Below are 15,089 nucleotides of genomic sequence, written 5' to 3' on the forward strand. Positions count from 1 at the left end.
TTGTATAATAGTCTTGTATTGATGTATATGTCCGGCCCACTGGCCTCCTCTCTCATGTATTCGTATAATAATAAAAGACCAGTTTATGAGAAAATACACACTTTTACGTTTGCTTATTGTTAAAAAAATGAACAAAAGAACTTCATTTAATTAATAAATATATAATAACCAACACTTGCATGTTTTCAAGCATCATCCTCGACAAAATAAATGAATAAAAAATAAATTGGTAAGGACTTATTCCCATAATCCCATTGACGCGGAAATATTGAACGCAAAAATTTTCCAAAGTTGATTTTAATTTTATACCCAAAGGCATGAAAGCATCCAGAAACTATTCCCATTCTATATAAGCATGAACCTCACCAAGCATAACTCACCAACTCTTTCATTCTTCTCAATCTCTTCCAATTAAGCTCCAACAATGGCTACTTCTGTATCGAAATCTGTTACAGTTATCTTTTCTGTTCTTCTTCTATCTTTCTTTCTCACAGTCGAATCCCAGAAGTTTTCAAGAAACCTATCACAACGATCTTTAGGTTTGAGAAAACAGAAACTGAGCCATTTTCGTTTCTACTTCCATGACATAGTCAGTGGCCCCAATGCCACCGCCATCAGGATTGTTGAAGCTACCAGAACCAACCGCACTGCCGCCACCGGTTTTGGTGACATCAGCATGATCGACAACCCTTTGACCATCGGCCCTGAACGGAACTCGAGGTTGGTGGGTAGAGCACAAGGGATGTATACATCAGCAAGCATAAACGAAATGGGTTTGTTGATGGTTATGAACTACGTATTTGTAGAAGGAAAGTATAATGGTAGCACGTTGAGTATAGTTGGCCGGAATCCGGTGATGTCGCCGGTGAGAGAGATGCCGGTCATTGGAGGAAGTGGGCTTTTCCGGTTTGCACGTGGATATGCAGAAGCAAGCACTCATACTTTTAACATGAGCAATGGTGACGCTGTCGTGGAGTTCAATGTTTATGTTTTCCATTATTAAATATTTGTATTTTTTGAAATTTTATTTTGTATGTTGTTCAAGTTTTGATTTTGTTTTCCGGATTCTGTATTTTTTGTGATAATAAGATATATATACAATATTCTTTTTACGTATTATTGATTAATAAAACTACTTATGAAACCACATATAATTAAGTGATATGTTTGATCAATAAATGTTAACCGATTTTAAACATTTTTTTCTCTTAAATTGGAATATCATCGTACTAGCTTTATATTACTACGCAAAGGTAGTCGACAGTCAACACGTACCAAATGCTTAAATCCTAACGGAAATTGGAAAGTACGACTAGCCACCATTATTGATACTTGGGGTTGTAAGTTGAAAATGATATAAATTGCTACTTTTGCTTTCAACTTTTTGAATAAATAAGAGATTAAATTAAGAAAAAGTTATCAAACTTTCAAATGACAAAGGGATATCGTTTTCGACGTGACTGGAGGGAGTAGACTCGGTATTCATTTCGACATGCCAGCCCCAACTTGGTAGGAATCTGCCTAGTCTATCTCCTCCTACTGGCTAGCTTTTTCATTTTTTTTTATTTAAAACAGATTTGTCTATAACTATTACTTAAAATATCTTATTCATCTTCATCTTTAACACCAATTCATCTCCATGGACACAACTACAGATTGATGGTGAAAAATACATGACAAGAAGAGTGATGATATGTAATGTTGAAGTCTATCTTTAATTTTTGTAGTGACTTGGTGAAAAATATTTGGACTGTTAATCACATCGATTTGATTTGAACGTAGAATCGAAAAATGTTTTGATTTGCGAATTTTCAGACGAAGTCTTCATATAATTTTTATTAGTTACGTATTTTTAAGTTTTTAATTTGTTTTTGTATATTTCTTATTTTGATTAATGGATATTAGAATTTTATCTAAATTAAGTTGTTTAAATAAAATAATTAAAAGAGAAAAATGTGTGGAAAAAGGGCATACAATTCCTTTAAATGACAAAAAAAAAAAAAAAAAAAAGAAACGTTAAACATGTCACATTGATGTCAACATGATAAACTTGTTATCACTCCAGCTGTTTTAAATCCATCTGTTTTAAAATCTATGAAACTATTCTCATTCTATTACAAAACTGTTTTTTCTTTGTCCATCCATATAAATCAACTAAACCCAAAATTTTCATATCCATTATCGATCCACTCTAACCAATTTTTATTAAATAAATAAACTTTATGATTGATTTTTATTTTACTAAATATGATTTAAAAAATTAAAAGTAACTCATTTAGTTCGAAATAAATATAATATTTATTTTAAATATAAAACAAAATAAAAATATTTTACATTAATCAAACAAACTTAATAAAATATATAAATCAAGTTATAATTAATGTGAAATACAAAATTATAAATAAGGAAGATGTAAACTACCTAATTATTTATAAATGCCATAATTTTTCTATAAATGCTCAATTAAATCGTTTTTTAAATTATTATGAGATTCTCTATTGCGAAGGTGTGTCTTCAGTAAAGGTTCTTCGATGCCGGTTTATAGGTTTGTCATTTAGAAATTCAGATGAATCATAATAGTGAATATATGTATGGCATCCATCCTCAACGATCATATTATGAATGATGATACATATAATCATAATTTTTCTCATCATATCATTGTCTCGCAGAATGACATGGGTGTCATAGAAATGAAAAACGAACTTTATAAAACTCAAAATGCTGATCAACATCTTTTCTAATGACCATTTTATTTTCAACGAACACTTTGTATTTCCGAAGTTGGGGAAAGTTATTGACTTGCCTAAGGCAACCAAACAGTAAAAGATCTAGGGATTTTCCCTATTGGGAGCATTGAGTCGGTCAAATGGATAAAATAAACGGGTCGGTGCAAAATCGTTGGATCACAACCTAAGTGTTATTATTTTATCTCGACTGATATGTTTGATCACTTAATAAATTGACAAGAGCGTTTATTGTAATTAATAAAACCTTTCAAAAATAAATTTTACAAGACTTTTAAACAAAAATGTTCAAGACTAAACTTTATTTTTAGACCATTTAAATATTCAAATAAATTGATTAATATTAATGTTAATATAAACTCGTTCAACTAAATGCAATAACAATAAAAATCAAATGTTTCTTCTGGTGGGTTTGATATATGTAATTACAACAAAAATCAATTGTTTTTACTTGTGGGCTTATATATGACCTTGGCCCAAGTATACAAAATTCAATAGGAGCAACCCTACTACAGCTTCTTCTCCAGGTGGTTTGGCTTCTCTTAGTTGACATATGAATTTCTAACTTAAATTAGTGATTACCAAACAAAAGTTATCCAAATCATTAGGGGTGTCATGTATAACTTTTATAATACAGTCTAAATCCTATAATAAAAAACATTGGTTTAGGAAAATGCATTGGCGACATGTGTCCCCAGTCCTAACACATTGGATCTCCCCTCACAACCCATGAGAATATATGCAATAGTGAGATAATATGCCATAGTATTGTCCCGATCATCTACGGCATAACTCATATTTGGTGCTCGACTTGCCAAGACATCATCAAAAAAAGAAGACCGGTAGATGACATTAATGTCATCACACGTATATACTGTTTCAAAGAATGCATGCCATATCCATAAGTTATATGATGCAATAACTTTGATCCTTATTTGTCTATTGCTTCTGCTTGCATACTTTTCAACCCAAGCAATCGGGCAAATTTTCCATGTATAATGCATACAATTAATGATTTTTATCATACCTGAAGTCCATGTTCTTCCCCAATATGAAGTAGTCTTGCCAAATCAACTTCATTAAACCTTGACACTCTTCACCAAAAATGAATGACGCTTTCTATGAACTTTATTGGAGCATCCATTTTTCACTCATTCTAAAATATCCATCTTTTTTATATGCTGATGTCTTATACACCAACATAGCTCCGATACATGAGTAGACAATATAAATATGCTACAATTATAGGCATACACATTCTTATTATTGGAAAACTCGATTAAATTGCTATGAAAAGTAGAAAGATATAACTTTGTTACTAATACAAATAACAAAATAAATTACATTGCTTGTTTTATATAATGGCTATCCAAAAACTTCTAATCAACTCACAACGCCCCATCTAAAAAGCACATAAAATATAAATCAGATACACAACAATAACTGATCACTCACAACGCCCCATCTATAAAGCACATACAAAACCACTTGGGTAGTGGTGACTTGGTAAGACATGTGGAAAATATGATGGATAACCTATTGATCTATGTTCAAATCTTTACACCACTCAGCCCTTGTGGCCATGAAAATTCGCCTGCAGTGACTCCAGGGAATGAGACAAAACCTCATGTTTGCAGCGGGGGTTAGTCGGTATGCAAAAGTTGGGCAAAAAACCCTCGTTAGAGAAGTTTCATTTCCAAAAAAAAACACATACAATATAAATAAGATACACAACAAGCCTATAGATAGTTGTCAAACGAACCCTACATCAACAAATAGCATAAACATTTTAAAGATGCCTTCAATGAAATCTTTAAGTAAAACACAAATTATATTTCTAAGAATACATGTTGGCCAAGTCGCCCACTTATTAATCTTATCCTACAACAATTAATATCGAATATGATGTCGATTAAAGCCCATGTAAATCGGGTCCAAAAGCCCAATGTAAGAATGCAACAAGGTCTGGGTTGTTGACTCGATCGCCGTAGTTGTTCCTTCTAGGAATGTGCGTGAACTGCAGAACGAGTGATGGGGGCTCGGGAGGTGTACGAAGAGAAGCTACGAACAAGGAATCTATACCATGAACCTACCATTAAACCAGGTCTCGGTACCCCTCGCTGCCCTCGTTGTCTCTCTTCTTTGAAATCAACCTCGGTATGTTGTTTCTTCTTCTTCATTTATTTGTTACTATAACCAAAATTGCAACTTACTATTGCATATAACAGATTTATTGAACTGAACATTGAAACAATAGGGTTTGAAGTTTGAAGATTCTATCTCAATTCTAGGTTCACAATTAAGCAATTGACATCTGGTTTTTGGGAAGATTTTGATTGATTTATGTTCCAATCATGTCGTATTTTACCTAATCCTTTTGGAAAAATGACTAATTTAGTGATTTTATTCATTTCAGGAATACCATATATTCAGAAGCATGCGAAAAATCAAACTTCTGGACTAAATACGAAATATGTAATTTACTCTTAGAATATCTTTGAGTAGTATTTAATATTTATACTTGTTTCCGAACTTCTTTCTTATGGGATTTCCAAGAAACTAAACGATGTTCATTAATTAACAACATTTTTTTCATAAACGTCGTATGATCCAAAAAAGATTATTAATGTTAAAAACACATTTTTTTTCTTGCCAATTTTGTATGTATTTTCAATACATGTTACTGAAACATATTTTTTTGGACAATACTACATTAAAATCACAGGATATGGGCTTCCAAATTTCACTCAACTCAGTGTTACATCTTACTATGCTTCTTCAAGTGCCTCACATTACACTATTTCATTGATTACTCGATATATTGAATACACTTAGGTGCTGTTTGATTTTCTGAAGCAAAAATTCATGAAGTCTGCGGACCACCTCTGCAACCCTCTGCAGTAGAAGAGGTGGACCAAACGGCTGCAGACTGTAATAAGAAACGTGTTTGTTTTTTTAACATCTGCTTACTGCTGCAGATATTAAAAAATTAAAATAAACTAATTTTATAAATCAAAAATAGTTTTTAAATACGAAAATTTTTATAATGTATAACATTTTGGCAAAAATTAATGATAATTCAGTAAAAAATAATGATATTTCAACAAAAAATAAAGATATTTAGTAAAAAAAATAATGATATTTCATCAAAAATTATCATTATTCAATATAAAAAAACGAAAAAAAATCAACAAGAATAAACAAAAAAAATGAAAAATAAAAAGTGAAATAAATTTTCAACAACATATAAGAAAAAATTCAGCAAGAAAAAAAAAGAAGAAGAAGAGGCTGGAAGAGGTTGGAAGAGGCAGTACAAGTGCTGCGCCAAACAGAGCACGCGCAGAGGTTTTTGACTCTGAAGACTTCTAAAAAACAAACAGCTGCGAGATGAAAAGTGCTGCGCGTGTGCTGCGCCGCGCAACAATAAGAGGTCTGAAGAGGTTTTTTCCAAAAAACAATCAGCACCTTACACTTCTCGTTCTCAACAACATAAGTTTCAATGATTAGTTGCAGCCTTTTATGTGCACATTGCTTGATTTTTGGCTCTTATAGTGCAAATAGCTTATAAAATTTTGTTTATTCATCTACACTAATTTTTATGAGCATCTCTTCAATAGTTCATACTTGCCGATAAATATAATGATTGTTTAATATGTGTTCAATAAATAAAACACCTTTTTTCTTTGTTTATTTTTATATAACTTCAAATATTATAGACCAATATAGAAAATTCGAAATACTTTTTAACATTGCTATATTGTTCTTGTTTGAGTTCCTTGTTTCAAATTGTGGTTGATTTTATATATTCTGGGTGTGTTGTGAAGTTTATAAAAATATTTCATGTCACGTGGGCCTTCTTAAAATTTTTTTTATGGAGATTTGGGAAGATGACATCTTTGTAAATACTCTCCCGTCAATAAGTGGTTGCTTCATGTACACATCTTCCCAAAGATCACCATGTTGGAAGACATTTTTGATATCTAAATGATGTAAATATTAATTGTATGTTGCAACCATAAAAATAAGCAAACAAAAAAACAAACCTAGTTAATTCGGCCACAAGAGGAAGTGTCTGTCTGAATAATCTACACCACTAGATTTCATGTATCATTACTATCTAAAGCATTCATTTCTTCTACTATTGCAGCTTGTAGGCCCAAATGTGACACGACTTTAGAAACAGTTTAAGGGATTGTGGTAGAGTAAATGGTTCCACAAAACAACAAGATGAAGAAGAGTTGGGTTATGAAATAGGATAAGTAAATCTTCCTTTACCATTATGAATTCCATTATGAAGATCAAAATTACTAGTCATGGGATTTGATGGTGATGGAAGGAACTAGTCATGAAGGAAGAAGGTTGAGTACATGGCAGAAGAGGCCTCTCTTGCCTAGAACAAACTTTGTGAATATGCGGTTTTGAAAACAATAGAATAGGAGGAGCTAAAATAGGAGATGTCAAAAAGGTAGAATACTATAGAGTAACAAATCATCATTCCCACAACTTTAGGAGTAGAGGAGTAGAATAACAACGAATCAACGATAGCCTATCCTAGAAAGATACATATAAGTGACTTGAAGTCTAATGTGGTAAGATGAGGTCAAACACCATGAACAAAACAAGTGCTATGAAAATCCGAGGTTTAGTATGAAACATTCATTGATCTTGTGGGAAACAATCAAACAAGATACGCTTAGGACATTTACCATTTAGAATATATTAGGCATTCGGTTGGTCTAAAAACCTATTGTGGAGATTACATTTTCTTAGAATTGTTTCGAAACTTTCATATGAAAAAGATGTAGATGTTTGTTTTATCTTTCAACTGCTCCATTTTTGGGATTGTGTATCGACACAAGATGATTAATAAAAAATGTCATTGAAATCGTAGTCTTAGGAGAATTCTTATGCATTATAAATTTATAACTTCTCAAAGTTAAAACAATAATCTTAAATCGAGTTTAACACAAAATACACTCAGACTGTTTGATACCACAATTAAACGCATCTGATTCAGTCATATTATATGTTTGCACTCAGACTATTTGATATCACAATTAGAAGCCTCTCGATATGCCTCCTACCTAGTCTAATTAGAGATTGGGTCAGGCTCAATGAAGCCTTGACTCAATCAGACTCAATCATCAACTATAAAGTAATAAAACAGCCCCTTAAATAGGTAAACAACTCGTAACGACTTTTTATTTACGTTGTTTTCATCAAGTAAAATAGGTAGCTCTAGATAATCAACAAAAGTTACAAAAATATATGATTCACACACGATAAGGACCCCAAACATCGAAATGGACAAACTCAAATGGAGAATTAGTCCTTTTGTTTGTCGAATAAACACTTTGTAAATAAGTAACGTATATTTTTATTTAAACTGATTGGATTTTCACTAGTTCATGGGTAAGGATAATTCCGTCAATAAGAGAAAGTAGGGGCCATGAGCTAATGTGTGGTGGTTTCACATCTTTGTACGTAGTTTAAAACTATAGGTATGTACTATTCTCCTATTTATTCCTTATAATGTTTATATTCACACATTATGAAATATCTGTACTATGTGGGGACTGAAGCTGAAACACATCAAATCCCATAGTCAATAATGTTAAAAACTGACCAAAACTTTGCTGGATTCACATATATGTTTCGGGAAATCGACCAATCATTAAAATTTCCCTGTGTTATTTGATTCTAATATATAAGAGTAGTTGAGTGGACCCATGTACCATGAACAAGGTAACTGCAAACGTTGTATAACTGGCAATTTCCACATGTTCTATGACATTGGCTTCTCGTACTTTCTGTTTTCATAGAGTTAAGTTGGATCTTTTATCATATGGAAATGATGTTTTTATCTTATCTATATGGTTGCTTTTTGCTATATGAATACTATTAATAATTAATTTCATGTACTACTTCCCTGCATGGCTGCATTCCATTATTTATTTATTTAACTTTTGAAAAAAGTTCAGTTATTGGTTCCATTTGGTTGGTTATTGAAGAATAAATTACATTTTTTTGCCCGAGTATAGTTGATTTTTTCATTTTTCGTCCCAAATTTCTCTTGCAAATTAGGTATGTATTTGATGTTTTTGTAACAATTTTGGTTCCTATTGCAAGTAAATGGCTATATTTTTCGGTCCAAAATTACAAAATCAGCTATACTCAGGAACAAAAAATAATAAATTTTAATCGGAACATAAATTAGGTAACAAAAGCCTCTAATAATGACCAAAATTGCAAGAGAAAACTTTCTAGGACAAAAATTGCAAAAATAAGCTATATTTAAGTACAAAAACAATAATTTTACTTGGAAAAAGGACTAAAAATGTTACAAGAACCTCAATTAAGGACTAAAAATGTCAAAGTTAGCTATACTTAGGGACTAAAACTGTAACTCATTTTTTAGTTGCAGAATTATAAGAGGTGAAAAATAATTCAAGATTCAGTTGGCTACTACATCAATTACTCTTCCTGTTGCCATTGCTTTCGAGTAGTATCTACTATCTATTTTGATTCATTAAGATGCTAATTCTTTAGCTCGGTTAAGATTCAATAGGGGTAACCCTGTAATTTCACATAGTACGGTGTTCTTACTTTACCAAAACTTTGCTATACATGATTGTTTTTTAATAACTTAAACTGTTCAAAATAACTTAATGGGTTAAGCTAAAAAATCTTGCTCAACGCATTAAGCTACTAGGGGCTATTTGATATTTTTTATTACTAGGTTTGGTAATAACAGGTTGCATTTGACTCGGCCAAACTGTTTGGTATCACAATTAAAATATTTTGATTCGGTTATAGAGGTGTTCATATAACCTCTAATATGTCTTTTATTGGGCAAGACAAAATGTAAGGTTGGATTTGACTTAATTAGATCTTTAACTCAACAACAACTATCAAACAACCTTCCTTTAAACATTCTATCTACTTTATCTTTTTTTTTTTGTTAATTTTTTTTATTTTCCTTCCAACTCTTCTTATGTTAACTTTGATTAATGTCGTTAAAACAATGAATGCTGTGAAATTTGTTTTCTAGAATGTAAAAGTAAACTAGTCATTTAGTCTTTTTGTAAAATTTGTTTTCTGAAATATAAAAGTAAACTAGTCATTTAGTCTCTGTCATATTGTTTATTTACAACAGAAAAGAAACAAACGTTATATATAGAACATTTTTCTCATATAAATATGGTTACCATTCAAGGACTTTAACTATAAGGACTTAATAGTAGTAAAAAAAGGCAACAGCCGCTGAGTTGGACATTATTGTTGGATCATTTGGAGGGCTTATTAGTTAGTATCAAGTTCATAAGCCCTTTCCGGATGTTGAATAATCACTCTGTTTGTGTGAATTACTACATACCTACCGACATGCAGTACAACATTAATGCTTTGGGTACAACTCATTGTTCAATGAAGGGGGGGAATCGTACCACGAGTTCATGTTGGTTTATCTTGTGAAATGACAACTTTATTCCAAGTATTTTTTTAGTTCAAATGTTTTCCTATAATAAACTAGGAAACTATATGGTTAAACAAGAACTAGTGTACTTGACTCTAGTTATAGCAAAAAACTTTTATTTTTTCTTTTTAATTCAGCGAAATAAATTTTTTAGGTAAAGAATAAGATAATCTAGTAAATAACCTTGTCAATCTTAGGGGTGTTTGGGATTGTTTATTTAGGCAGGACGGAGTGGAGCGAGGAAAGATGTGCGGGAGCCATTCCCGCTCGGAGGAACACCGCACCAGCGGTGTGGGATAGAAGGCGCAAGGAGGAGGTGGGGGGAGGGGTTCCGACTCTCTCTCTTTCCTTGTTAGTGGTTGGATTTTTTATTATTATTTATTTATTTATTTTTTTTAATGAGTTTGCAGGTTTTAACAATGAAGAAGGAAGAAGACGAGAAGTTTCTGGAAATGGCATATTTGACCCCTATGTTTTGGTCTTATGGCAGAATACACCTAACTCTGAATTCTAAATACAAAAATAGTTTTTGAAAATTACAAAATAGACACTATATTTTTATATTCCAATTATCATTAAAATCAATTAATTTTAATTAAAAAAAATTGTGGGGGAAGCTCTTCTCACCCATTTCTTGGGTTTTAGGTGAGAGAAAAGAAAGTGAAGGAAAAGATGATATGACCCACAAAAAGTGAGGGAAACTTCCCTCCCAATCCCCCTGGTCTTAGAGGGCTTATTAGCTTGACGTGACAGGTCCTTAAGGATAGGTTAAGTTTGGTTTTTATGAATGAATGGAAAAGACATGAAATTCTTAAGTATACTATTTTTGTGAGCAAAGTAAATTAAAGTATAGAATTTAAATAAAATTTATTGTTGGTTTATCAATTTACACCGTTGAACATCTTTCTAACCTTGGAAATCTAGGATATATAAAAAGTATTGACATTGTTGTCTAGATAGTGATTTCATTGGACATCCTTGATGAAAAGTCTGATAATGTGGAAAAAAACTGAAGTGTTTGAGTTTTCTTGATTTTTAGTTTTGTTTTTTATTTTTTATTTTATTTGAAGTTCTTTTTATGTAATGTTTTAAAAACCGGTTTGAACCGGCCAGTTGAACCGGAAATCAGAGAAAGGAGCGGTTCAACTATCACCAGTTTTATATCGATTTCTGAACCGGATTGAACCGACCGGTTTTTAGAAAAACACGATTGAACCGTCAAAATAAACCGGTTAAACCAAATAAAAACACATGAAAAAAACCTTTTACATAATAAACTTTGATGATTTTTTTTCAAATCTATTTTGTTTCTCTAAATAAAAACATATTATAATTGTTATAAAGTTTTTTGATGTGTTTATATTAATCTAAAACTATATTTTGTTTCGGTATTATACTTTATTTTCTTTTTGACATATATAGATTGATATAAAACATTAAAACTTATGGTTATGTGTTATTTTAATGTATTTGGATTCATCTACAACTTATTTTTATGTGTATTTTTAATGTTTAAACTTATAAACATCAAATTCATAATTTATATATGTATGTATGTGTAGGAAAATTAAAAAAAAAACATGAAAAATATTGAAACCGGTTGACCCGGCGGTCGAACCAGTTAAACCGGTTGAACCGGGAACTGGTCATCATACCGGTTCAACTAAAAACCCGGTTTTTAAAACATTGTTTTTATGTCATCTACATTTTTCCATTCCATTTTTTTATTACTTGATGGAAAGTAAGGTTTAAGCTTGGGGATATTTTTTAAATGTCATTTTATGAATATTTTATATTAGTTTTTATTATTGTTTTGTATTATATTTGATGTTTTTTCATATGCATTACTTTAAATAGTGTTCAGCTCATGTTCATCTCTAGAATTCCTGTACTGCTCATGTTTTTATGTCATTTTCGGCGAGTGGAGTAGTGATTTGGAAGCAGCTTGCATGTATATTTGGAGCTTAATTGGGCTAAAATACCTGTGGAAGTTGGAACCTGAGTTAGATTTGCTGAAATTGAAGAGTTTGCGTCCGAAACGCTTATTTTATGATTTACACGATCATGCTGCTATCGTGCTTCACATTTATTACTTTTCCAAGACAAAAACCAAATTTCAGGACTTCTTAGAGTTTACACGATCGTGTTTCTATGTCAAATATGCCCAAAATAGCATTGTACTTCATTAAACACAAAAAACTGAAATTTTTGGGACTTCGGAGAAAAAACATGATCATATTTTTTCCAAAAGCAAGATTGTGGTTTTGTAAAAATCGCTCCCGATATTGTTGGCTTGCATATAAATATCTCCTATCTGATCATTTAAAACCCTGGATGTTCCTAAACGATCGAAGACGACTTTTGGAGGCTAATTCTGCATTTTTTCATCATTTTCTGAAGATCTAAAGACTATGCATTGTCTCTATTAATTAGTTTAGTAAGATTAGTTGTTTAATTTCTCTTTTTATTGTTCTAGATAAGATTTTAGCCATTTTGGCTAAACCTTAGATTTTAGTTCTGCAAGATTAGTACTTATTTTGTAATAAATCATTAGATCTGATTTTTAATTTATGATTCTATCTAGTTGAGTTTTGTGCTTAATGAATATTTGATTTTAGTTCTTTTTAGCCTGATTACCTAATTTTGGATTAAATCAATCTAGTTAATCAGTTGTTGAATCCCATAATTGTTTTGATAAACTAGTATTAAGTAACAAGTAACATATCGATTTTGTGATGGGATTTGACTATGTTAGAAACTAAAATTTTATATTTTTATGCTTCCGAGCTTGTGAGATGTATTCAATATTGCTGTAAATTTTATACAGATCTTAGTGTATCTTTTTTAACTTGATTAAGAGTTTGTTTAATTAGGTTAGTAAAAATTTAGGATTAACTAAAGAACTTGTTTTGGTTAATTAACTAAGTAAAAGAGAACTTACTAGAACTTATTAGTAGTTTTTAGTATCAGCTTAAATAGAATGCATATTAAATAACCAGGTTTGTGTTAATTTCATAATTAGGAAAATCGCGGCAAAACTAAATTCGCTTTTTATTACTGAATTTTCTTAAGTTTATTTCACTACTATTTTTAGTTTTAATTAACAACAAAAATCGTCCTTTTATTATTTTCTGCATTTGACTAGTATGTGCCTTACGTAAAGAGGCATTGGTTAGGCCGTGTCCTTGAGGATTCAACTCTGCTTCCCTATGCTACCCATTAGTGCAACCAAGTAGCGAATTTATTATTTGTTTAGGACATCCATCGACAACGTTTTAACAAACACTGATATATAATCCATGTCTAATAATCAAGTGTGGGATTGATTAATATTTCTCCTTATAGCAAGGCTAGAACTAGTAAGAACTTCTTTTAGAAAGAATATACACATGGAGATCTATACACATTTAGCAATACTTATTGTTAAAGGCTCTAATCACACTCATTTCAATGACTATGATTAAACCTTTTTCTTAGGTAGCTATGATTAGATCAACAAGGATATTATTTACAATAACTACATATTTCGATTATGAGATATGGAAAATAGATTTTAAGAAAATCGATTTTCATAATTGAGTGAGTACGCTGGGCGTACAAGCCTGTATGCGTAGCGTACAAGCCAAATAGCGCATACGCTTAGCATAAAGATGGGTACACCTCGCCTACTCAACAAGGAAGAATTTTGCATGTTGGGCTTCAGTTTGGGCCATCTTTTGGGCTTAGTTGTCTTGGTCCCTGTTGGGCCATCAGGTTTTGGGATGATAGTTATTTTGAGAAGGCCTACAATGGGTTTGGGCCCTGGGTGGTTTTTGGTATTTGGGCTTTATTGGATTGTTAAGTTTGGGACTAAGTCTTGGTCCAAGTTAGGTTAGGGGTAAAATGGTCTTTTTACCCCGAGTATGGATTTATGGTTTTGGATTGGAATCCAATTGCTAACAGGGTGTTGTTTTGATATTGGCAGTTCGAGGAATCTATCATCCAACAGTAGGGATCATCTGTGTGATTCGACAGTTCGATGTGAGTCTTCTCACTATATCGATGGGTTGAAGGCACCGATGCTGGCCCATTACTTGATATGTGGAATGCTAGTTGTCTCTGTGATGCTTGCATGAAAGATCATGGGGGTAGCCCATAACACTTGGATATCAGACCATGGGGAGATCCTATGGCATTCCAGGTAAAGACCATGTGGGTAGTCCATGGCACTTGGATGTCAAACCATGGGGGGAGCCCATGACATTCCAGTAAAGACCATGGGGGTAGTGCATGGACTCGTCTAGGGCCTCATGGACATAAAGTTCTCGACTTTAGCAAACTTTGACCTTTATCCATACCCTAAACCTCTTCCTAAGGCTAGTTTTGGGCGTTTTAACCCCTTGAGGCCTTGCATGCACGTAAAGTTAGCAAATTTACGTGGTGACAACACCCAAGGAGTCTAGATCTATAGTTTGGAGCCTTGGTTTTGCTAAAAAACGCTGAAGGAGAAAAGGGTTGAAGGAACTCGACGAGTTGCATAGACAACTCGATGAGTTGTATGAAGGTTTCCCACTTTCTGGGTTCTGAGTGAACTCGACGAGTTAGTTAGGGTTTTTCCCGATCTTCTGGACACTACATGGACTCGACGAGTTGTTTGATAACTCGGAAAGTTGACTAGGGTTTTCATAATTTTCTGAGTTCTGAAGGAACTCGACGAGTCTGTAAGCTGCACTCGACGAGTTGGGTTAAAATAGATTATTGACCTTGACCATTGACTTTGACTTTGACCAAGTTTGGCTTCTGAGGGCATTTTGGTAATTTGGGAATTTATGGAATTGGATCAATAGTGGTTGTAGGTGGTTGAGTTTGGAGCCGTGTTTCAGGATTTT

At 32.3% G+C, this 15,089-nt stretch overlaps 1 protein-coding gene and 1 pseudogene across 1 annotated transcript; both read left to right on the forward strand.

Annotated features, from left to right (window-relative positions):
• Positions 1–345: 345 nt before the first annotated feature.
• LOC145059365 (dirigent protein 22 pseudogene) lies at positions 346–1,132 on the forward strand (annotated as a pseudogene).
• A 3,558-nt stretch (positions 1,133–4,690) lies between these two features.
• LOC145059757 (uncharacterized) lies at positions 4,691–5,803 on the forward strand. Its single transcript, XM_079007548.1, has 4 exons — positions 4,691–4,904; positions 5,005–5,038; positions 5,164–5,222; positions 5,367–5,803. The coding sequence occupies exons 1-4, from the start codon at positions 4,779–4,781 to the stop codon at positions 5,580–5,582; spliced, it is 435 nt and encodes a 144-aa protein (XP_078863674.1). The 5' UTR covers positions 4,691–4,778; the 3' UTR covers positions 5,583–5,803.
• Positions 5,804–15,089: the final 9,286 nt, after the last annotated feature.

Source organism: Lactuca serriola, chromosome 6, assembly GCF_051521515.1.
Source record: "Lactuca serriola cultivar US96UC23 chromosome 6, Lser_US96UC23_V15, whole genome shotgun sequence".
Classification (NCBI taxonomy): Eukaryota; Viridiplantae; Streptophyta; class Magnoliopsida; order Asterales; family Asteraceae; genus Lactuca; species Lactuca serriola.